Consider the following 25,415-nt stretch of genomic DNA (forward strand, 5'->3'; position numbering starts at 1 on the left):
GTTTCTTTGTATGATATAAAGGCCGATGATTTCACTTATGCTCATTGGAGCGCCTGACTGTTTCTTTGTTACTGTCCATGTTCTCATCCAAATAAGGAGGCATATTTCTTAGTAATGTTAATATTTTGCCTTAAATTTATCGATCTTTTATTTTTAAATGACGTTTTCGTTGACACGAAGGTATTTGTTATGTTGTTAAGTACTGTTTACTTGTAGAGATCCTTACATGGTTGCTGTTGTGACTATTGCGAAATACATGTCTCGTATATGAAAGCGAGCCAAAGCTAAGATTTTAATCAGTCTTAGAGCCTTTAACCTGTGTGCACTGATGCATATACTTAAGAGTATTACGATATATCGGCCTTGATAATAGACCTCAGGAGGACGTTAACATGTATATTCTGGTGCCGGTGGCTACAGTGTAAACACGTTATTTACTGATCAAATACCACCATTGTGAAGGCCGCTTTGCTGGTCTCTGAACCAGGCCTGTATTGCAATCCAAATCTGAGACGCAACAATGCGACCATCGCGTGACCTGCAGGCTAACATCAATCATGTACGATATTTTAATTGTTGTAATTAAAAAAAGAGCAGTTAATGAACCAGTAATATTAGTTTTGTTTACGACTAAAATGTAACAATTGCCTTTGAGAATTCAAAACACTTTGGAAGGCTGCCGATTATTCCTGTACTTGAACAGTATTCCCCCCAGTGTTTAGGTTTTGAATCGATGTTTTTATTTCATATGTATTTACAGCATGCCTGGAAGGAATTTAGACATTTATAATTACTTTCAATAATATTTTTAGCAGATACCAAATATCCACAAGCAGTACAGATTTTGGTAGAGCTTGGTAATAGTAGTTATTAGATTTAAGGTTTTACTTAAATAATTGATGAAATATAATGCATAGACCCTGGTTCCGGTGTAGTTAAGATCATCACACTACGTGAGTCTGCCCGTGCTCTTCATCTGATTTTGCATAATTATCACGATAATTTACTCGTTCATATTTCAAGATGGTATACCAGTCATGCTAGGAATAATGAAGCTTAATTGATCTGCATTATTGTTAATTATAATGCTTTAAATACGATTATAAAACATTCGAATAGTATAGAATAACGAAGAAATCCCAATGTGTATTGAAATGCTTACTGGCGAGAAATTTTAGGACGAGTCCATATTGAAAATAAGGGTTCTTGGACTTGATATTATCTCGACGGTTATGATCTATTATTTAAATTTGCTCTGCATTGCCACTATATACCACTTCCAATGTCAGTTCCGTGTTATGAGACCATAACACAGGCGTAGTGATATCTCAATGGGACCGACTAACTACCGGATAGCTATTCCCCTCCGCACTAGCAAGCGAATAAGCAAAACACCGCACTATGATTTAATAATGATCACCGTTTTATGTAAGACTATAATAAAATGTGAATTGAATATATTGACTAATTAAATTATAGAAACGATATCGATATTTTTGATTTCATATTTCCACGATCTATTTTTTACGGGAAAGTCACGAGACAACATTCCGTGAGGCATTCCATGGGCTGTTCTACCTCTTGAAATTCGAATTTAAAATTGCGTGTTACTTAGAAATGACAATTTAAAAATGAAAAATGTAAATATAAGCATAAAACAGCATTTTGATCCGTGTTATGGTCCTATAACACGGAACAGAATGTTGTTTAATGCTTAAATATATCTATAACCATAGTGGTTGTTTTTTATCTTTTGTTTGTTTGTCAATTGATGACCGGCATAAATAGCATGGAAGTTGATAGTAGGTCGATTTAATAGCATAACATATGGTCCGATAATAAAAAGGGAAAAAAAGAAAGAAAACAACCCGATCGGGCTAAGAAGCTACAATTCTTGCAGCTAGATTTAATACGCCAACTGATTATAGTCACAAAAGAGGTCTGAGACTACTTTTTTTATTCTCGTGTGTCCTTGAAAAGATAATTGTGTAAGTCGAATTGTTTCATCAATCCATACATGATACAGAAAAACAGTACACTAACGTCGCTGACAAATTCTTAAAAAGAAAAAAATTAAGGAGAGAGTCAGGGACAGTAGATAGACCCTGAGAGAGTGTACAACTTTTCAAATATTAAAAAAATACGCTTACATTTTGCGATATGAAGCTTTCCTTATTATTTTCCAAACAACAACAAACAAACAAAACACAAACCACTGCTTACCTATTATTTCACTTACTGGTAAAGGTAATTAATTCTAAGTAACTTTTTATCGACGGGCGACGAATTTGTGATGTTTGTACTTTAATTTTCTGACCACAGATTAACCGAAAATTAACTTCAATGCGAAATATACTTCTGATATTGTCTAGATCACTTCGGGTTCGTGATGTTTCGGGTAGTTGGATATATTAGGTCGGAATTATGCAGTGCATTGGACGATTCCGAGAGTAAACGAAATTCGGAATCGTGGAATACATCGGGTGAATAGGAGGGTTGGGTAGATTGAGGCAAAAATTGTGAAATCCAACTGATAATTCGGAGAGCTAATTATGTGGTAGATATTGTGAAGTACACGAAGTGTTTTGGCACGTTGGGTGCATTCAGATAGAAAGTGAAAAATGCTTGGGATGATTCGTCTAGTTGGCTATATTTAGGTACATGTAGCTACATGTATATGGGGAGGTTCATAAGATGATTCAAGAAGAGTAGGAATTGTGAAAAACATTGGATGATGTGGCGAGCTGAGAATATTGAGGTAGTAAAGCATATTGAACGAGTCGGCGAGTTGAGTATATTGAGACAGGGACGGTGAAGAATAATAGAATCTTTCACTCCCTTGGGGTGAGATAGGAGAATCTCAACCCGAGGGGAGGATTCTTAAGTTGCCAAACACGAGGCTCTGCCGAGTGTTTGGCAACTTAAGAATCTTTCCCCGAGGGTTGAGATTCCCCTATCTCACCCACAAGGGGGTGAATGATTCTATTTCTCTTATCCTGGTCTCCCATTGTGTATCATATACACAATGTAATGATAACGTCACATATGCTAAATTCAGGGTTGACATGACGTTGATGGATTGTTGACGTGACGTCATTTTTTGTTTAAGTGACGTCATGCCATTGTTATGAATAGGGAAATCCCCCCGTCTCAACCCTAGGAAATCTCACATCGGATACACCTGTCCAGGGTAAGAGAACATTGAATCAATCGCCGAGTTGGCCATTTTGAGGCAGGGATAGTAAAGAATTTTGAGTCGGCGAGTTGGGCACATTGTATCCCGAGTTTCCGCTGGCCCTAACACCAGACTTACACATTTTGACATATATATGTCCCACACCAGACATCTATATATCAAAATGTCTAAGTCTGATGTAAGGGCCAGCGGAAACTCGGGCTAGGCATATTGAGACAAGAATGATCAAGGATATCTGCACAATAAAAATCGCAGACGGAAATGAATTAGTGCTATCCGTTCGTGTGTATCTCTCGTCGATATAACGACTTGATGTAATCAAATTTTCTATTTGAAGCTATGTTAATTTTGTTCATGTTAATGTAAATTAGAAATATAAGCAATCACTTTGCGACTTTTCTACATGTACATGTCTATGTATGTATTTCACTGTGTTTTTCTGTTTTGCATTCAAAATGCTTTGTAGTTACAAATGTGCAAATACAATTTTGAATTTGAATTTGAATTTGAATTTGTATAGAACGTTTATCAATACATAGTATGACTCCATACCATATGATGTATTTCTATCGCCAGAAATGTTAAACAAAGCAAGGTACAGGTGGGTACATAGATAACGACTGATACTGCTCGAGTTATCATCGCGTCCTACATTTCTGGTCAACTTCATCATCCTGCATTATAAATTGATAGATTTCACATTTCCATAAATACACGTACAGGTTAAAACTGAATTTTTTATAAGGATTTCTGACAAATGCATATCACAGTGGACTAACTCAAAACATGATTTTGAAACGATGCAATATACTTATACAATAGAAAAATGACGACCAATAGTTCGTGTTAAGCTGTTGTCCCTTATCATGGGGTAGATATAAATATAGATAATGCCCATCCTGATCTATATCTCCTTCATTTGTACACAACCCACATAGAACCAGAATGGCGATCATAACCTATCTACTCCTCTTTGTAAGCGTGCTTGTTGGTAAGTTCTGTCTTATTGGACGAATATTTGTATTAAACAGGCCCCCTGTTACTAGGTCTGAAACCTTATGTAAATATTGTACGTGATATTATTGTACCTGGCACGCTTACTGTCCTGACAGGTGCCCAGGCCGAGGTTTGCTGGTACTGGGATGATATCCTAGATGAAGAGGACAGTATCATATGTTACTCCGGTTGCTGTGGAGATGATTGTTGCGATGACTACTGGTAAGTCTAATTGCAACACTAACGTTAACTGTTCAATTATACAATATTAACGTCAAAGTGATCATATTACGTTCAGTATACGGACATGTCATTAAATTGGATCAACCCCGAAATTACCGTTGCTTAACCATGTCCATAGTTAATGTTTCAGACAGGGTTGATACAATTTCGAATGATACTACATGTACATGTACTATAATAACTTCAGTTCTATAAACAGTCATATATATATAAAATGTATTGTGGTTGTCAGGTCTGTACTCATTCCTATGGCAAAATCCATCCAATGAAAATCAACATCTGCTTCAAACTGTATCTTGTCCTTAAAATGATGCCATTTTGATGTTAGGTCCGACGGCAGTATCGCTGGAGCAACCGTCGGCAGTATCATTGGTTCAATCATCCTCCTCTCTATTTTCATCGCAATTTTAAGAATATGTTGCGCTGCGTCCCGAAGAAGTTCTGGCGGAGTTATCGGTCGCCGTGTACCAGGCGCTACCCAAGTGGTCACTGTGTCCAGTACCAGTAAGTATGATTCATGTCTTGTGGTCACTGTTGTTGGTATTGGTAAGTTGGTCACGTGGGCAGCTGTTGACACCATGTGTTAGTAGACCAGGTTTAGTTGACATTGTGACTGGTTTTATCAGCAAATGTATATGTGCGGTCTTCTCCAAGATGGCCACCGTGAACATAGACTCTGATAGTATAAGATATTTCAGCTGCGATAACGTAGCTTCTGACGACGAGACATTTTTTTTCATATTGCGCCGGTTATTAATATTAGTACTAAAGATATGTGTGTCTTTATGTAATTGTTTTTTTCTTTTTTTCTCAGTCATTTTCAGAGGCAGGGTATCTCAGGCTTAAAAGGTCCACTTAAAGGTACCAATTACGTCCCCAAAAGGGGAACCAAATTGAAATGATGAAAGATATGTCTACTGAAAATATATCTTTAGTACCACGATGTAATGAGGCACGTGAGTTTGACATTTTAAGATTAATAATAAATCATTAAGATTTGTTTTCTCTCCGACAGACACAGCGAATAACCTGGTTGCCACTCCCTACGTAAGGTACCTTCAGGCTACACAGATGACAAATCCAGTGGCACCCCCGGCCTACGAACAGGTCGTTCAGGACGGAGCGCGGAGCGGAGTAGTCAACCCAAACTATGCCTACGGTCCTCCAAAATACTGAGGGAATAAAGGCATTGGCTGTATCACTAGAAAGCTCTACTTTGAAACTGTATTTTATACAAAATCATGCGAACAAATTAACAAACTGTATCCCATTAACAGTGTCGTTGAAACTGACCTTGTCATTATTCTGAGTTTCTTAGAAACCTTATTATATAGATGTTCAGAGGAAATAACAAATGTGGACATAAATCATTTACCTTCTAATTTATTGAGAAATGAGAACTCTTTAATTATATGAAGTTGAAATATACATATTGCAGTAGCTTTGTACGTCATAAATAATCTTGTAAAATCTACCCTCTTGTCTACTTCATTAAATGTTACTAAGATATTTTAAATTGTCGTCTTTCTTCTATCCCCGATACTCCAGGGATTACGGTCACATTCGCTCTCTGCACCCCTGGAATATGTCATAGCAAAACCGTAGGCTAAGTGTGCACCGCCTTGTGGATGAGACGAGAAGGCTAGTTTGATCCTTTGATGCACATCAAAAGAATCTCGCTGTCGCGTGATGGTAAACTTATTAGGTTTGAAGTCGGGCGTCGCTCCTATGTAATCATCAAAGGACAAGTATCAGCCTAGTGATTGATCAGGGTTTTTTTTAATTTTGCTAGGACATATTCCAGGGGTGCAGAGGGCGAAAGTGAGCGTTACCTCGGCCCTGGATATCCAGGATGTCTTTCTTCACGCAAAGGATTAACTGGCCACAGGTACTAGCCTCGTCTGTCAATACACCTATGATAATTTATTTTAGTATAGGTGTATTGACAGACGTGGCTAGTACCTTTACCTATGCACTTTTTCATAGACAGTTGACTACGTACGTGTATGCTTATGCTCTATTCAAAGTTTGGGAATCAGATGGAGCATTTTTGAAGTCATTTGTTCTCCCTATATGGATATAAACTGTGATTAAGCTGTTTCTACTTGAAATACTTAATGAACATGATTCATTGATTATGCTGCCGTATTTTGCATGGATGGAATGGTTTCACACGCGTTATTGGCATAAGATTTTTTTTTATTTTTTTTTAAACGGTGTAACAAACGGACATTACGTTGACTGTAGTAAGTCTGAGGTTATACATTTTTGTCCTCCTAGCCAACATTTGACAAGCCACTTTTGCCATCTTGATAACCAGGAAAGTAATGTTGTGAAAAAATGGAAAAGCATTCCCGTTTGCTTTGATCATACAGCCTCCTATTTTTAAAACAGCGATTTAAGAGTTTATCGAAAACGGCAACCCGTTCACTTACAAGTATATCAACTAAGCTGTATGGTCTATACATGTAATTGATTATAATGCTATCAAATCTTTGACAAGCCTATTCTTTAATAATTAAAAGGCAATGCGATTTGAAGTCAGAAAGAACAAAAAATCGCTAATAACATTAAAACTGTGCAATGAATATGTGTAAGACGAGGTGAAAGGGAAAGGTTGAGTCAGTCTGTTTAAAAATTGTGGTATTAACAGAGACGTATATAACACAATAAGAATGGCTTTATACGTCTCTGGTATAATTACCTATGTCGACGAGAAAAAATATGGAATGCTGAAAACCCACAAAAGCTGATAACCTTAACATTACCACGGAATTAGATTAGAGGGAAAGGCAACTGCCTCTTCGGCATAGGAAATATGTGCCATGCACTTTGATATTGCGAGAAACTGCGAGAAAGCGTGAGAATGTACGTGATTTGGGGAAAAAACGCCGCTTCAATCATCGAAGAAATTGATTGCCGTTCAGAAGTGATACATTTTGGGCTATCTGTACCGTTACATTGTCCCGATTTCAAAGTAAGTGAATTTTGCTATACTTCTGTTTAAATTTAATAATGTTTGTTGTGTCGAATACCAGAGAAATGTCGCAGAATGCGAAAGTTTATAGTAAACATACAGCGTTGCCAACTTGAATTATTTTATGGCTTCACATCCGCCATCGAGATCTACTTATCTTGCTAATAAATAGATTATTTTGACATACGGACTAAACCAAATTGTTCATTTATATGTTTTCTATTGCAACCTGTGATTATAAGTGAACCCATATCTCTGATTTTGTAGTAATTGTGTTCTGAAAACGGTTGTTAATCCGTGTGTTTTTAATAATGGCCACCATTTTGCCTTAGATTACCGATCGCGGGTGGGTTCATGAATGCATGTAATTCTCGGTAATTGATCAAAAAGTTGTAATGATTTGTTTACATTATTACAATCTGGTTTATTATCATGTACACAAAACGGTTTCAATCGCACTGACGATCTAGAAAGTGTATTTTTAAGGCTCTGAATATAGACCAAAATTCATCGTGATGCAATAGCGTGTGATTTCACTTCCTTCGTCGTCTTGCATTTATTTACCCGCCATCGAGATCTACTTATCTTGCTAATAAATAGATTATTTTGACATACGGACTAAACCAAATTGTTCATTTATATGTTTTCTATTGCAACCTGTGGTTATTAGTGAACCCATACCTCTGATTTTGTAGTAATTGTGTTCTGAAAACGGTTGTAAATCAGTGTGTTTTTAATAATGGCCGCCATAATATATATTATGCATATATGCAGGAATGCCTTAAATCAAAGGCCTATCTGCTTGTTGACAAATCCCTATTATTCTCAACGATTAATTGTATATTTTGAATTATTTTTTTCAAATTGTTGAATAACAAGGCCAGTGTTAAATTGTTTTCATAGTTTCCTACGTACTGATACATAGAAAATCAGTTTATTTAGTCTTGTCTGATCTATCATTTTAAATCATGTTGATTCGTTCACTCTCCTCAAGCTTTCTTGGTTTTACACATGTACCATTTTGCCGATCCTTCATCTGTAAGAACGTTTAGTAATGTCACGGACTTAGATAACGCCTATCGTGCAACTGACCAGTGGGGTCATTGCTGGATTTGGGTCAGTCGTGTGATTTAATCAGTGTCGATTTCTTGTGTAAAAAGACCACCTTCAGTACAAATAACAAGGTGATACGGTTCACAGTCTAAGGTGATACGGGTCAAATAAGCTGATACGGCAGGAAGGATTTCAAACTGAAGCTGATACGGAGCCGGATCAGCTAAATGGCCTTGAGAATAATAGGGATTTGTCAACAAGCAGATAGGCCTTTGATTTTAGGCATTCCCGCATATATGCATATGACGGCCATTATTAAAAACACACGGATTTACAACCGTTTTCAGAACACAATTACTACAAAATCAGGGATATGGATTCACTTATAACCACAGGTTGCAATAGAAAACATATAAATGAACAATTCGGTTTAGTCCGTATGTCAAAATAATCTATTTATTATCAAGATAAGTAGATCTCGATGGCGGGTGTGAAGCCATAAAATAATTCAAGTTGGCAACGCTGTATGTTTACTATAAACTTTCGCATTCTGCAACATTTCTCTGGTATTCGACACAACAAACATTATTAAATTTAAACAGAAGTATAGCAAAATTCACTTACTTTGAAATCCGGACAATGTAACGGTACAGATAGCCCAAAATGTATCACTTCTGAACGGCAATCAATTTCTTCGATGATTGAAGCGGCGTTTTTTTCCCCAAATCACGTACATTCTCACGCTTTCTCGCAGTTTCTCGCAACATCAAAGTGCACGGCACATATTTCCTATGCCGAAGAGGCAGTTGCCTTTCAATACTATATTGAAACATGACATGTGGTGTGTACAAGCTCGACAGGTTGGTTTGTTACGAACTTTTTACACAAATTCCCTCTAATCTAGTTCCGTGGTTAAAGGATAAAAATCGGTACATGGGAAAAGAATTAAGATAAGCGACATTATCAATAATAATAATAATTAATTAATAATTGGAGGTTCTTATATACCGCTTTATCACAACCTAGGTCGACATCATAATAAGTAGGTTCCACTCTAGAACAAACATATCCTATAATATAGCAAAGATATATTTTCACAAAATAAAACAGTAAACAGGAACACTGCGTTTTTAAATTGAATAAATGTGTAACAAGTTTGTAACAAACACAAGATAAAACGGTGTGCATAACACTTCGTTATTAATTGGATAAACGTGTAAAAAGTTCGTAACCAACCTGTCGAGCTTGTACACACCACATATCATGTTTCAATATAGTATTGATAAAATAACTCTTGTGATGTACACGTTTGATAGCGAAAACATCGCACTCCATCTTTTGCCGGTCAGAAAACGGTGCGATTCCCTATGACTCACAAATATGGTTCAACCCCACAAATAGACTGACTTCATCGAAATCCGGGTGATCGGGCTAAACCAATGTTCCACTAAGGGAGATAAGGTTTTGCGGAAATTACAGGTAAACCGCGGCGGTGACCTTTGGCCTCACCCAGCCAGCGTTTGACGGGTTGCTAACGTTATCAAAGCTTGGTTAGCTTTACACTTCTTTTCTTTTGTTAATATATTGGTCCTTTTGATATATTTTGTGTTTACAATAGACTCTACTGGAATGGATAAAATGTCAAAACAAGATTTTTATCCTGACGGAAAGAATTAAGAGGTCAGAAGTAAAATGTCAGGCTTTTTTGCAGTGGTAAACAGTGTGACGGGAACTGAACTGTAGTTAGGTAGGAACACTACAGTAAGTAAGTCAGAGGAAACCATCTGCTTCGGGGAAGAGTGCGGGAAGCACAATTTCAGCAAGCACAGCATCGTCAGAAAATTAATCAGAATATTTTTATTAATTGTATACTCATAAAATACATGCATTGTTGTATTTTTCACGTACATATGACTAGTTAAGAAAGTATCGAAGTGAATTTTTATCTTCAAATTGTTGAAGTTGGTCAGTACTATTTAGAATGCTTTCTCTGCCTATAAGTTGGCGAACAACAAAATGGCGTCACTACGGCATGAATGAAAATGCTAGGAGTCGCTGTCAAAAACATTTGCATATGAATGAAATGTGAATGAATGAAATCCATGTAAGGAGAGATCAACTACCATATAAGGACAGAAAGACCATATATAGTCATAGATGGTGTGTGTGTAGAAAATGCAGTTCCACGTTAAGCAAATTTCGTAGTATGCGCGATCCCCTAGCGTTACCTAACGCATATGTGTCAAAAACGGTGATATATCTCATTCATGAACCAGTCATTTTTGTAGTCTGACAAACGTACGAAAATGTCGTATGCAAATGAGGCCACAACTCCTCGCCGATTTTTTTTCCACTTCTGAAGAGCTAATGAGACATTCTTATATCGATAAACACTCAAACAGACCCTTGAAACATTGAATACAGAACATTTGTACTTGTTCATTGAGAAAGGACCAGTATTGGATTACAGAAACAATAATGTAAAAAGTGTTTTCAAGTAAAATTCCAAATTGTTGCCTTTTTGGACTTTGCGCATCCCATCCAAAATGACAAGCCAAAGAAATATGATAAAGTAAAAGTAAAACCTGTATTCAGAACTAAAGGTCTGATCTAAAGCATATACTTTATTACAGGATAAATATAGACTTTTTTTCAGTGTTATATTAAACACTTCAAAATGGAAGTATGTCTATGATCTTGCTTAAATTTTCCTCCCACTGGCAAGCCTTCCAGATTTTAGATCACTGGTTCTATGAGGCATTATTTAGCACCCCCACCCCCACCCCCTTTACATTCTTGCAAAATATATGACTCTCCAGGGGCTTATGTTAACAAAATGTTATTTAAATAAAAAGATTGATGAATGATAGATGCCACAACATATAGGGTCACAGGCACTTCCTAACAGATGATCTAAAAAAAAGGTTGAATACTGATGGAGGACGAATGCTGTCCCGTACTGTATGTTTGAAGTTGAAAATCTTCGAAATTAGGTTAATTAGCCTCCAGGATATCAAAACTTCTAGTCACCAGTGGAGTAAGAGGTGATACCTGGGTATTGTTATTTTTATTAAAATTTAAATTAAAAAAATAAATACTGACTGGAAATTTTTAAGTAAGAAAACGAACATTCTCAAATATTTAGAGTTCACACCTACAAAGCATTGATATGCTGAGGACTGATCCAATGATTGATTTACCAAACATCCCTGACCTGGAGAGGAACACTTCTGAAAATGTGCTCTTGGTAAGAAATGTTTTATATAATACCATTCAAAGTTTGTTCATTGATAGCGGGTAAGTTATAATTAGTATGAGACATTAACACTATTATTACAATGAACAGTGCACTCTTTTTTTCAGCTGGAATTTTTGTTCATCATACATTTTAGACAGCTGTCTGTTAAGTAAATTGTACTATGATTTTATATTAAAGTGAAAATAATAAAAGAAAAATTACACAATGTTTTTGCTGTAATTGTAAAAATAACACTGAATATCAAGTCAGTCTCAGACTTTGTTCATTATGCAATCACTATAACTTGCTTACATTTTCTAACCAAGTTGGGGTTGTTAAAAACCAAGGCAGTAACGAAGCATGGTCCAAGGTTAAATGTCCTATCAATTCCTAAAATTGCGCCGTTTTTGGTACAAGCGGTTTTCATATCCGTCAGCTGGTTGTCAGTATAAAGGATAACTGAAGGGGGTTTCCCTTTTGTAACCATCACTTCTTGTATGAAATTGCTGTCATGGATTTCATTGAGAACACTTAAAAGTCCGTCCGCCGTATTCTGACTATAACTGCTTGGTTGGTTGTTGTCACGTTTTTTCTTATGCAAAAGATACTTGGCATTCTGAATTTGCTTAAGGTCTCTGGGTTCATTCATAGAATCGTCCAGTGACTTAATGTCGTCTAGAATGGCTTTCGAAGTCTGTTTGTTAACTAACCTATCGTGGATTGCCTCCTTTGTAGCGAGGGTTGCGCGCTGATGCTCTTGTTTTGTACGTTTAGAACGGCCGTGGATAGAGGGTTCTGAAGGAAACAATCCTAAATACTCTGCAATAGCAATGTTCATCGCTTCATCGCCAAACCCTGGCATTCTGTCGAACCAAGTTATACGTTCTGTAAATCGTATGAATTAAATTCACGATAACTCAATCATTTTTCAACAAATCAAATTAAAATTTGGTATATAGTTGTATCATAGTCATAAGAATAACATATCTCATGATGTCGCTTACTTTATCAATTATTTTAAGAGGTAAAGTCTGAAGACGCTTCTTGATCTGTACAGTTTTATTAACACACGTGTGCCAAGCCGACGATAGTAAAATAATAAATTCACGATAACTCGGTAATTTATTCAAATATCTTCCTGCAGTTTGGTATAAGGGTGTATCATAGTTATATGAATAACATATCTTCTGATGTCGCTTACTTAATCGATGAATTTTAGAGATATGTTCTGAAGACGCTTCTTCATATGTTGAGTTCTATTCACACACGTGTGCCACGCCGCCGATCGTAATAATAAATCAATTATAACTCGGTCATTTTTTCAAATATCGAGCTGAAATTTGGAATGTATATCAGTAAAAGTCTAACTAATAACATATCTTCTGATGTCGCTTACTTTAGCGAGTAATTGTAACGATATTATCTGGCGACGCTTTCTTCACTTTACATGCGAATACACACATGTGCCACGCCGCGATCGTAAAAATTCAATTCATCATAACTCGGTCATTTTATCGAATAATGAGCTGAAATTTGGTACAGAGGTGTATCATAGTCATATTAACAACATATCTTCTGATGTCGCTTACTTTATTCGGTATTTTAAAAGATTTTGTCTGGCGACGCTTGTTGTCACTTGAAGACGCTTGTTGTCGGTTGAAGACGCTTTTAAGGAGCACCGATTATAACTATGATCACAAAACATACTTACCTATTATAAATAAAGGTAAGCTGTACATTTCTAACACGAGTAGTAACAAATGAAATATGCAGACCACATTTTCAAAATAGACACACGGAAACATATGACGGCTACTTCCGACGGGAGAAATTTGTAAAAATTGTTTGTTCTGATTTTTTTTAATAGTTTTATGTTTCTATTAGTAGACTGTGTACATGTGTATGGCAGTCTTCCGTAATTTCAACAGTTTTCTGCCGATATGAGTACGAAATGAAACCGGAAACCCGAGGATACTATTAAAATCACAGGGACCTTCGATGATTTGTTACAGCTATATTTGGACCTAAACTAAGGTGTTCAAAGTAATTTTACATGTTTTAGGGGTTTAGATCGACTTTTGGTAAAAATGACATCCCCAATATGATCATATACTGAAGGAGAACTCTCGATGTCAACCCCGTCTAACTTTCTTGTAAGTAACATGCGTTGAATTTAATTAAGTGTGTTTCAAGTGAATCCATAGCTCTGAAGATGTAAGTATTTGTATTCTGAAAACGGTTGTTAATGGCCGCCATTAAGCCTTAGATAACCGATCGCAAACCTTGATCCACTACCACGGACTAAGATAATCTATTCTAATGCCGTGCCACTACTTATAAAAACAACATATATTCATATGAAGAGAATTGAGTTACCTCCCATATGTACTTCCTGCTCATACAAACTTCCTGTTGAAAGGTAAACAACACGGTAAAAAATACGGTTAAATACAACTTAAACTGTCATTTCCATCCAGCTTAGAGGCCTTTAACTCTGTGGATCCATTCATAGAGAAGTAATATTTCTGGAAAAGTGTTGATTCGCATACAAACAAGGAATTGGAAAATAAATTAATGTTTCAGGGTTTCAGGGTCATGACCATGATGATGATGATTTCCTGGTTTCAGAACGAAAGTAGAAATTTAAAGTAATCAGTTTGTCTGTTATTTCAGGGCTCAATTAAATATTTTGATAACATTTCATACTGCAGTTTATTTGACAATTTACTCACTGCGTTCATGGGGTTGTATCAAATGTCTGATATACACGCTTATAGCTATACTGTGTGTTGTGACCCATATCTATGTGTATTTCAGACATTTGTAACGAACCACTGTGCCTCGTTTGGACTAATGTCCCATTTGTTTGAACTTAAATGTATAAATGGCCACGCTTGTTTTAATTTTTATTGTGATCATGGTCTTATAATGACAAGGCTAGATGATATGCTGTGATCAGTTTGAATCATGGTTCAATTTTTCATGTCTCTGTTTATATATATGTAGCAGGAAGCAGAATAGGGTGCTTCTACTGGGGACCGAACCCTCGATCTCCAGGTTCCTATTCAGACGTTCTACCACTGAGCTAAAGGGAAATTCCCTCTAGCTCGAAACTAGAAGGCAGCCATAAGCCTACATGTACAATTAAAACCTGCCACATATATATAGTCTCCCATGCATCTATATGGTATGGTCTAGTGGTCAAACACCTTTCTTTCTCAGCTCTGATCTTTTACTTACAAGCATGGAATTAGTTATGCCGAGGTTAGGGCCTCTTGAGGGTCTCTCTGTCAACACTATATATTATACAATAGATATTTTACTCTCACTCTGTCTCACCAATTCATTCATTCATTGGTTCATAACTATTTTCAACTTCTATTCAAACGATTCTTCCACACATCAAACTATCAAAATATACGACACGATGATATTGTGATTACGAAATGTATAAGTATAATAATGTTTATTTAATTAACTTCATTTGGACATATTCAACTGTACATGTGTTTCAATGTGATTACATAGAGTATTGGCATGGATACCAAGTGTGAAAACTAACTTTTAAGTTTCTCCAAAAATTTTGCAAGTGATCTAAATTTTTGCTCTATATCTTATCCTGGTAATTATTTGCTTCAAGTTTGTATTAAGTTGAACTTCATCAAATATTATTATAATATGAATGAACATCAATAAATGAAACTGAGAATGAAAACTTATTAAAGACAATCAATGATGTTTACCGGGTATTTATAGAACTATAAGGATATCTTTCAGACAACATCTTGGCGATTATAACTATTGTATTCTCTTCAAAGAAGGTAAGTTAGGGATATTTTAACTAGCATATTCTTAAAATTAACATGCATTTTGCTAGCAGATGTATGATAGTTTTGGTAAGTTAGGGATATTTTAACTAGCATATTCTTAAAATTAACATGCATTTTGCTAGCAGATGTATGATAGTTTTGAACCATATGATCTCTCATGTCCCTGTTTGTATTGTATGTTTCATTCTGTCGTGCCAGGGACAGTACCTCACTATATGTCCCTGGTCGTGCCTCCTATTAAGGTCGTGCCTCCTATTAATTGCACAATACTAATTTTGCTACATGTTACATTTCAGAAGTGTATATAGTGTCTTAGCTGAAACAAACAGACTCACATGTTAGCTGAAAGTCATGTGGACCTCCTCTATACACCGGGCCCGTGTTGGACCAAACCTGTGGGACATTGTCTCATTTGTCCTCATTCCACTGGCCTGGGCCGGTGAGAGTACTACAGGTGAGATTCTGAATTATCTTCCTCACATCATTGTGACGAACAATGGAAAATCAAATAAAAGAATACAGTATTTGACCTTATATTCATGAATAGGCACCTTGGCAATCGGGCAAAAGCCATTAAAGGAAAATTAATGACTGAAGCGCTAGCACTTTCTAAAATATTATAAATAAAAAATGCCTTGAAGTTGGATGGGACACTGATCACATGACCACAATAAGGATAGAGGGTCCCTATAATGAAGACTTGTTCTGATTTCATGTGGATTGATCATGGTACATGTATCTCAAAATCTGTTTGCTAATTACACACATGTATGTTTCACACAGACAACTTACCTGAGAGGTAACCTCATAAAATCCATTCATGGCAGAAACAAATGTCATAATAAGGGGGGCCCCACCTTTGACCATATCATAATAAAAGATTTTTGTTTGCTTAGTTAAAGAAGGAAAATCGGTACATGGGAAACATTTCATAATAAGCGATATATCATAATAAGTGGGTATCACTGTATATAGATATATATAATATTGATAATTAGAAAAAATAAACAGAAGAAATGATATTCAACAACGCAAGAACAGTTTGATGTTCTTTCAATTAAATTTTATTAATTAAATGATTGTGCTGCTTTTAGTTTAGGAATCTTATACTTATCAATAGCCTGTTGTTAAGGGATATTAAAATAAAACTTTTTGATTATTATATTGGAGACTACATAATGTTTTAATAATCAAATGAAGTGGAAGTATGAACAAATTTTACAAAGGAAAGTACTGCATTTGGCAGAGGACATTGTGATGTTACGATTGAAATGACATCATCAAGTGAATATTGATCTTCTGTTTCTAAAATTAGTAACACTGAGTTCATAACACAAATTACTGACCTCCACATGATTATAATCCAACTAAAAAGGAATAGAAAAGACGTGTCATCGAATATAATGAAATCATTCAACATGTATTTTTTTGCAGTAACAACAGACAGCTGTGGCACATACATCAAGTTAGTGACAGGAAGTCATGCCATACACTGGCAAGGGGACGTCCTTAGAACCGACTGTACCGTCTACATACAAAATGAGCCGACCTATGAAAACACCTTATGCGCCGAGGCCATGAAGTATGATGTGAAGGATAAACGCTTCATTCTCACCTTCCTGTCGGGAACTTCATACAATGAAGACACAAAGGTAGATGACTTAAACTTGACAAGCTATATACATGTAATCATACAAAATCGTTTATAGAAAATGTCTATTAACCTACAAAAGAATATATAATATATGAATCTAAGAACATATATATATATGTATAGCGATAAATAGTTTTAAATGTCCATGTGACGGTAAAAATATAAATAAAGCAAAACACGAAGACTGGTATAATCAGCTAGCGCTTTACCCATCTACATCAGTTTTCAAGATATTATGATTTCACTAGTTTGTACACTTCCATGGAGATCATATATTCACCTCGTTTTCATATATTAAAGTATCGCACAAGATGTAACATACTACATGTATATGACTGTCATTACAATAATGCCATTCAGTGAGGATTGTATTGTGTTAAAAACTTTGCATATGTAAGATTGTTTGATCTTTTGTCTTTCAAGTGATCTTGTAAGGCATAGACAAGATTTGTTCTGGTATACCATATATATTACTTCAACTTTTCTGTATATTCTGCATAAATTTGTAAGCAAAGTAGATTGATGGGTTTTATTTGTTAAGTTTCTTTAAGGTAATCGCTACATATGCCCAGTCTTTCATTTGTTAGAATGTACTAATTGAAATGTCCATTTACTTTGTTAACAGTACTTTACAGCTTTTGAAAACAGGGACAACATATCCTACTGTGCTAGAAAACAGTTTACCCTAGCACTGAATTTCTCTACCGGTACTAACAAGTCAGACTCACATGTATATCTCAAGATAACACGGACACCGGTACCATTTAACGCAGGTGAAAGTGAGTACTTTTTTGTCTGCACTGTTAACTTTAATAAGTGAGTTTAAAAGCCACAGATAACAATATTTCATGTGTACATGTGCATGGGTAAGTATGAGTTCATAGAATGTAAGCGTATTTTCTTGACCACCAGATTAATCACAAGTGTGGCTAATATTTATAGGAGGATATTCTCGATACTCATGTAAGCATCAGTGATGGCATATTGGTTGAATGTTGATGCAAGTGTTGAAATTCATTTTCAATTATTTGAAAGAAGAAAAAAATGAGGAAATGCACCTACAAATGTTCCCTTTGCCCTGGATCCACATGTCAGAATATTGATCCCTCTAATATGACTAAAGGTGATATTACATGTATATGTATAAATGTACATGTAGCAAAAATGTATGTAACTTAAGTAAAGATGTACGATAAGTCAAAACAACCACTTATTCTTACAGTTCCATTGTTTCATCTCTATTTTTAACAGAAAATTTGCAGCTTTGCATATAAATAGAAAGGGCTGTTTTGATTGGTCACTAATAAGGTATTTTTGAAACTGTGACAAATATCTTCTTTATCACAATTTTATCAAGTTGATAGGATTTCACTAGCAAAAGTGTTATAAACAATATTACCACACTGTATAACAGCTCCCATATGTGATAATATATGTTTTCCTTGCTTTAAGATGAAGGATTATTACCTAGGGAGCGGTTACCACAGGTAATGTACAGGCTGATGGGAGGCATTGGGTCCGCCATCATGGTCGCACTCCTGGCTTCGGTTCTCGTAAAACGGCGACGTACAGCTAGGAATTTAAACTTTGGTAGAGGTGGTATCGTCATCAGAAGAGCTAGTGAGACCAATGATGAACAACGGGGTGAAGAAATGGTTGCTCTCAACCAATCCTCACAGAACAATCCTGGCACCTTCCCTGAGGCAGGTGTACCAAATGGATATAGTGGACCATATCCTATGTACCCCACACAGCAACCGATAAGGCCCCCTGCTTACTCAGAAATTCAAAGTAGGTGACAGAGAAGTTTAACTGATGAGTAATTATAAAATAAAGAAGACATGATGAAAAATGCATGTTTTAATATCAAATGTATGTTTTGATATTACCTATATTATTATGTAAGTCTGCCTTAGAAATTGACAGAAAATTAGAAAGTTGACAGTGTTTACTGAAAATTGTTTACAATTTGTGCTTGTAATGACAATAAATGTGTATTCCATATTTGTTTAACACAGCTTTGGATTCCTCCTAATATATTCTAATTAACTGGTTGACGGTTATGCAATTTTCAGTGTTAAAGCAACATGTAGAAATGTTGATTTAAATGAAGAGGAAATGTACTTCTTACACTTGTTAGAATGATGTATAACTTTGTATTTCTTCAGAAATAGTTAATCATATAAGTTATCAACATAGTTGTGAGGATGCCCCTCTCGTGGTACAATATTTTATGGGAACGTTACGAAGTGCTAAAAATCTTAGTACAATGTACTTAAATATTTTACAGGTGATCCAGCAAATTTCAAGCAATATCCAGATTCAGCTCCACCAAGCTATGAAGATGTTGCTGACAGCAGAACAGATTACACAAAAACTGAGCCAAACACTTCTAATAAATAAATTTGTTCTCTCTGACATTTTACTTCTACATTGTATAAATTACGTTTTTACTTTTGATGGTGTTTTCAAGGTTATTGCTTAAATTTTATATTTTTTTTAACCCTTGGATTGTTGTTAAAACGCACATTTTTTAATATACTGAACATACAAATGTAAAACTGCAGGGACAGATCTGGAGTGTTTGCAAAGTAAACAAATATGAAATCAAAATGTTAACATTCACTCATAATATTTGTATGGACTGATATGTGTTTAAAAAGTTTATATGATCTCTCCTTGAATCAGTACGTAATTTATCTGTTTGCAATTGAAATCATTCACATGAATGATTGACTCCACCACTGTATCTTCCCATTCAGTCTCCCAGAATGCATTTAGGTTGCAAGGAACCCTAGTGCTTGGAGACACTGTTTATCTTCTTGAAGTACTAAATTACACAGTTCTGATATAACACATTATACATCAGATTACCTGTATTAAACAATACTCAACATTGACAATAAGAGACGGGAGCTTTGCATAGACACAGAAGCTGGTTTAACATATGGTAATATTTACTATGTAAAAGAATAAATATTAACTTGACAAAATTTGTTATCTTTTGAAAACAGTGTAGATTTTTATTAATTGAACCTGGATGATAAACTTCAAATTTATCAGAAATTGATGTTAACACTTACCTGATGTGTAAAGGTACATTTCTTGTGTTTGTTTTAATATGAAATTGTTGGATGCCCATTTTTTGGGCCGGACTTCAGAGTCTCCGTATACACTAATTTGATATTGGGATTGGCTTAGTAAATAAAGCTTGACTGATTTTGAAAAAGTAAGCAAGAACTGGTGTCATAATTTTCATATTTATCAGATTACTTGTCTCATTGTATGTTATCCCTGTTGTCTTTAAAAAAATGCTCAGGTATTAAAGAGGTGAAGGATGAAAGTACATCGCATAATCATGTAAACTATAAATGCCAGTAAGGATTGTAAGTCATTGGAGCGGGACACAATTTATGTCTGGTGGAGTAATTAGATTAATTCTATTAATCTTCGACTAAAGCATTTAATGTATCATACACTGTATGAGAAGAGTATAACGGAAACTGTAACGGGAAAGAGAGTAGTACTGTGCTTCCACCGGGGATCAAACCCGTAATCACCAACTTCCTAGTCAACGCTCTACCACTGAGCTAAAGGGAAAATCTAACATGAAGCTAGAAGGTGACCAAAATCCTATGTACAATTATAATCTGCCACACTACTCCCCCTTTCTCAAAACCCAAGATATAACTTCCTTTCACCACAGGAAGAACCACAGACCCCAATTGTAATAGGCAAGAGAGTATTGTGCTTCCACCGGGAATTGAACCCGCAATCACTGACTTCCTAGTCGGACGCTCTACCACTGAACTTAAGGGAAATTCTCTCTAGCGGGAAGCTAGAAGGCAACCATAACCCTATGTACAATTAAAATCTGCCACACTTACCATAAATCTTGTCTTGCATATACATGTATTATATATTTAAAGTGTGATTACATCTACTGTCAATAAACATGTATGTCTCCTTAAATGGAGTTCAATCATGAAGTATGTTATCACAAGATTGTGATTGTTATTATTGTTTTCATGTGTTCTGTGACAGAATCATTAATCTAATAATTATGTAGATGTGATATCAATCTAATGATATCAAACTGTCAGTGTATGTGATGTATGTGACCATGTCTTACGCTGGTGACACCTGAGCTATGCTGTGACTGGAACCCCTCTTCTTCTATTTACATGTTCCATACCAATGGCCCTGCATTCCCTTCGGTATCCACACTCGGAGCAGAACACTCCAATGATTTGCTAACCTATAACTCGTACAACATTGGTTCTACTACTGAATTTCATCGCCTCTTAAACTTGTATATTGGTGTTTTCTGTCATCAGAAGACAAATTCATTGATTTTTGACACATGCGTAGGGTAACGCTGGGGTCTAGTTTAAAGTGTATATGGATTTGTGCTTTTTTTCAAAGTTTTTGCTAAGGCTGCAGTGATTTTGATTCCCTTTTTTACTTCATGACTTTTACATGCATCCTAATTACCTTCAACATAATTGGTAATTTGTGTTATAGTTAATTACTCCCTTACACATTATACATGTGGTTTGTGTAAGAATGTTTTTCTTTACACTTTTTACCTTTGATTTTTACATGTGTTTTCTCCCTTACATGTTACATGTATATCTGATAAGTCGCAAGACTTAAAGTTAATAAAGAACTTGATATCTAATTACCTGTTGTTTGGGTAAGAATGATCTACCTTACATAATATACATATGTTCTGTGTGAGTCACTTTCTTAACACAATTTTCCTGTGGTATTTGAAAGAATTTTCTTCCTTTCACTTTAAACCTGTGGTTTCTGCATGTATTTTCTCCTTTAAACAATATACATTTCCTGTGGTTTGTGTAAGAATTATCTTCCTTTCTTTTTATACATATATATCTTTTGCATAGCTGTCAATCCTCCCTCATTGGGAGGAAAACACCCTCATTTTGACCAAAATGTACCAATCTCCCTTGAAACTGTCTCATTCAAGTCCAAACTCACACAAACTTTAAATCTATATCCTGTGATCAAGTTATCTAGTTACTGTAGTGTGTGTGTAATGATCATAACAGGTGCATCTGAATCAAATAGATGCTTTTTGGAGATATTTTGATAGATAAAAAGGGGAAAATAAATTGTGTAAAGCAGTTTCAGTTGTAATTTATGCTCTTTCTCCCTGATTAGTATAAGTTGAAATAACTTGTTTCATAATTGTTGTAAAATAAACATAGTTTCTTTATTTCCTGATCCTACTCATTTTACTTGTAGTAATATGAGTTTTAGAGTTATCTTCCTTACAAAAATAATAGTATTGCTCCGTCTAGGTAGCATTTGCTCTTAATTGAACCAAATAATATAAATGACCTCTTAATAATGTGTACACAATTAATATGTGTTTTTAATCAGCATATCACATGAAACACAGTACACTTATTTTACATAATATTGTTAATGAAATATTGTTGATGACAATTTTGTCATTTGTTATAATATCAGCTATTCTTATATTGTCCAATCAAATGTTATAACATTGTTATCGATTTTCATTATAATCTATTAGAAATTATTCTACTTTTCAGAAAACAATCCCATTAATCTTGTAATGCTTTGGTTAAGTTTTTGATTTTAATATTTTGCAGTTCTCTACTGTTGTTTTCACTCCTATGTATATGTCATTAATTTGTTGGATGCTTTAAGAAGATATGTGTGCCAAAAGTTATATCTATCACCGAAAAGTCTGGCATATGTTAGGTGATGAAGAAAAGTCAGAACAGCGAGAAAAAGTTCAGTTCAAGATAAGTGCTGTTTATATTATTCATCATGACCGTTATTTCCCCTTAACTACTAAATACCCTACATGGTTACATTACGAATCTAAACTACAAATGTATTATATAAGTAAAGTTTATTTTAATTGTTTATTGATTTGCTGAAAACTTGAGTTTTAAGGATTATTTTTTAACGAGACACTCGTGCACGTAATAAACCTAACCTGAAAGAAAATTGAATAACATGTTTGGTGAATTCTATCTTAAATACTCCTACTGTTCTCGGAATTACAATTTGTTAAACATTTTATCATTATTTTATTTATGAATATTTTATCATTATTTTATTTATGACTTTCAATTTTAGGTGAATTCTATCGTAAATACTCATACGGTTCTCGAAATTACAATTTGTTTAATATTTAATCATTATTTTATTAATGACTTTCATTGTCTTGTATATGCCCAAAAAATCATTTTTAATTATCTTTTTAGTTTTTAGATGACATAGTTGATTACCTTTTTAAAATTTAAATGAAAATACAGAATAACTATTAAAACAATAAAGTTTTAAGATTCACTTGAATTACTAAATTAAGCATAAATCCATGTCATTTATCCCTCAAAGAGATATTTCTTGTTCTTTTTCAATTTTGATGATTTAGTCTATCCAGATCTTTTATGTATATCTGTTTGTTATATTTTGTCTCCTAGTTTTGTTGATAGCTATAAATAAGTCCAGAGATATTATTGTTTTACTTACATTTCACCCAGATATCATGTTGTCATGACGACATGTTATGGACATATAATGTTCATCACCGCCATCAAGGATTCATTTTTATTTATTTAACTGATGCCTACATATGTGTGACGTTTTTTAATATTTATCTACAAAATGATTTATGTGAATAATAAAAAAAATATCAATAAACCAATCAGCATTCACTTATATAATTCAGTGTAAGTCTACATACTGACAATACCTGTACACAATAAAGAATGCAAAATCACTAGTGATAGTGCGATAGTGACCTGTGCTCAGAGCTCGAGGTACTTGGAGTACAGGGGCACGCAACTGCTATTTATATTCATCTTGTTTGACTATCAGTTGCTCTGGGTACGTTATATCCCAATACAAGGGAAGACACTCGCCAAATAAAAAGTTTATTTCAATAAAGATTTCTCACATTATTCTCCAAAGATTTGTATACGGTTTTAACCCAGGTGTACAAACATTTTTCAAATTAATAAATGCACACCTGAGTAAATTGGGACATAACGTAACTAGCGACTGAGAGTCTAACAAGATCACCTTGATATTAAAAGTAGTTGCGTGGTCCAGTTGTTCAAAAGTTGGTTAGCTTAATCGCTGGTTAACGAAATGTCAACCTGTAATAATTTGGTCAATATACAAGGTAAAATTCAGAGTAAAATCCGGTAACTTTTCTCTGCTGAATATTTTCTAACTTTAAAGTTTTAATTTATCTAATAGTTGACGCATGGTTACATGAAAAACAACAACATTGTTTCCGCAAAAATATTGCTGTGTCTCCATGGATGTGAAATAATAAATTAGAGACAGATAAAATAATATTTTCTTTGCCTGCTTTTAACACAAATCTGTGATATTCTTAACATTTACGATGATATGAAAGGTACCCTGCTGCGTAGCACTTCACAAACACTTAGTTAACTTTTACATTCATTCCTGAAGTACCACGCGTGTAGCGACTATTAAAGCACCCTCATCAATGCTAATTGTGTTTAGATGTAAATGTATGTAACATGTTTTACATATTTAAACTTAGAATATAGATCTACATCCTGGGCAGCTAGTGCATCTTATTCCAAGCATCATGGCCCACTTGTATAAACCTTTTTATCTCTTGAGATTTCCTCAAGTCTAAGATTTCCCATAGACAATACATTGCTTGAGATTTTCCTTAACTTTGAGATGTGTTATACAAGTGGGCCCAGATACTGTGCTGTTCCTATCTACTATCACGGATTTCTAAGACCGTGCTACTGTGTACGTCCAGTAACTTTGTCGGTTTCTTCATAAAAATAACTTTGTCTACTGTGTCTTAACTCCTTTTCTCTAAAAGTATGAGTACAGGGGGACCTACTAAACTTGGACCATTATTAAGTCATTAGTATAGTCTATAACTGGTTGCTTGTTTCCAACGCTGAGTGAGATCACAGAAACCTGAGAATGTGTTACAGCTATATTTGGACCTAAACTAAGTTGTTCAGATTTATTTTACATGTTTTTGGGATTTAGATCGACTTTCGGTAAAAATGACACCCCCGATGATCATATATATATACGACTACACCCCTAAAGCATGTAAAATTGATCTGAACATCTTTGTTTAAGTGCAAATATAACTGTAACAAATTATCAGGTCCCTGTGTTCACAGCGGGTACCGTGAAGTTTCGTCTGTCAATACACCCAT

At 35.0% G+C, this 25,415-nt stretch overlaps 2 protein-coding genes across 4 annotated transcripts; both read left to right on the forward strand.

Annotated features, from left to right (window-relative positions):
• The first annotated feature begins 4,110 nt into the window (after window positions 1–4,110).
• LOC110442607 lies at window positions 4,111–5,972 on the forward strand. The gene is made up of 4 exons (XM_021486290.1): window positions 4,111–4,187; window positions 4,309–4,414; window positions 4,764–4,939; window positions 5,451–5,972. The coding sequence occupies exons 1-4, from the start codon at window positions 4,142–4,144 to the stop codon at window positions 5,609–5,611; spliced, it is 489 nt and encodes a 162-aa protein (XP_021341965.1). The 5' UTR covers window positions 4,111–4,141; the 3' UTR covers window positions 5,612–5,972.
• An 8,122-nt stretch (window positions 5,973–14,094) lies between these two features.
• On the forward strand, window positions 14,095–21,796 carry LOC110442610. 3 transcript variants are annotated; one of them, XM_021486292.1, is made up of 6 exons: window positions 14,095–14,122; window positions 15,830–15,987; window positions 16,968–17,185; window positions 17,813–17,966; window positions 18,640–18,978; window positions 19,478–21,796. In XM_021486292.1, exons 2-6 carry the CDS (start codon window positions 15,885–15,887, stop codon window positions 19,588–19,590), a joined length of 927 nt encoding a protein of 308 aa, XP_021341967.1. In that variant the 5' UTR covers window positions 14,095–14,122; window positions 15,830–15,884; the 3' UTR covers window positions 19,591–21,796. The 3 variants fall into 3 exon arrangements, with proteins under 3 accessions (XP_021341967.1, XP_021341966.1, XP_021341969.1); XM_021486291.1 differs by having other exon boundaries at window positions 14,097–14,219; XM_021486294.1 differs by lacking the exon at window positions 14,095–14,122 and adding an exon at window positions 15,626–15,721 and having other exon boundaries at window positions 15,776–15,987.
• Window positions 21,797–25,415: the final 3,619 nt, after the last annotated feature.

This window comes from Mizuhopecten yessoensis, unplaced genomic scaffold, assembly GCF_002113885.1.
Source record: "Mizuhopecten yessoensis strain PY_sf001 unplaced genomic scaffold, ASM211388v2 scaffold716283, whole genome shotgun sequence".
Lineage (NCBI taxonomy): Eukaryota > Metazoa > Mollusca > Bivalvia > Pectinida > Pectinidae > Mizuhopecten > Mizuhopecten yessoensis.

Excerpts from the sequence above, each read along its gene's own strand:
- LOC110442607 (XM_021486290.1), top strand. The coding sequence starts at position 4,142 with ATGGCGATCATAACCTATCTACTCCTCTTTGTAAGCGTGCTTGTTG. Across the intron at positions 4,188-4,308 it reads CTTTGTAAGCGTGCTTGTTG|GTGCCCAGGCCGAGGTTTGC; the intron begins GTAAGTTCTGTC and ends CTGTCCTGACAG. Across the intron at positions 4,415-4,763 it reads GATTGTTGCGATGACTACTG|GTCCGACGGCAGTATCGCTG; the intron begins GTAAGTCTAATT and ends TTTTGATGTTAG.
- LOC110442610 (XM_021486292.1), top strand. The coding sequence starts at position 15,885 with ATGTGGACCTCCTCTATACACCGGGCCCGTGTTGGACCAAACCTGTGG. Across the intron at positions 17,186-17,812 it reads CATACAATGAAGACACAAAG|TACTTTACAGCTTTTGAAAA; the intron begins GTAGATGACTTA and ends CTTTGTTAACAG. Across the intron at positions 18,979-19,477 it reads TGCTTACTCAGAAATTCAAA|GTGATCCAGCAAATTTCAAG; the intron begins GTAGGTGACAGA and ends AATATTTTACAG.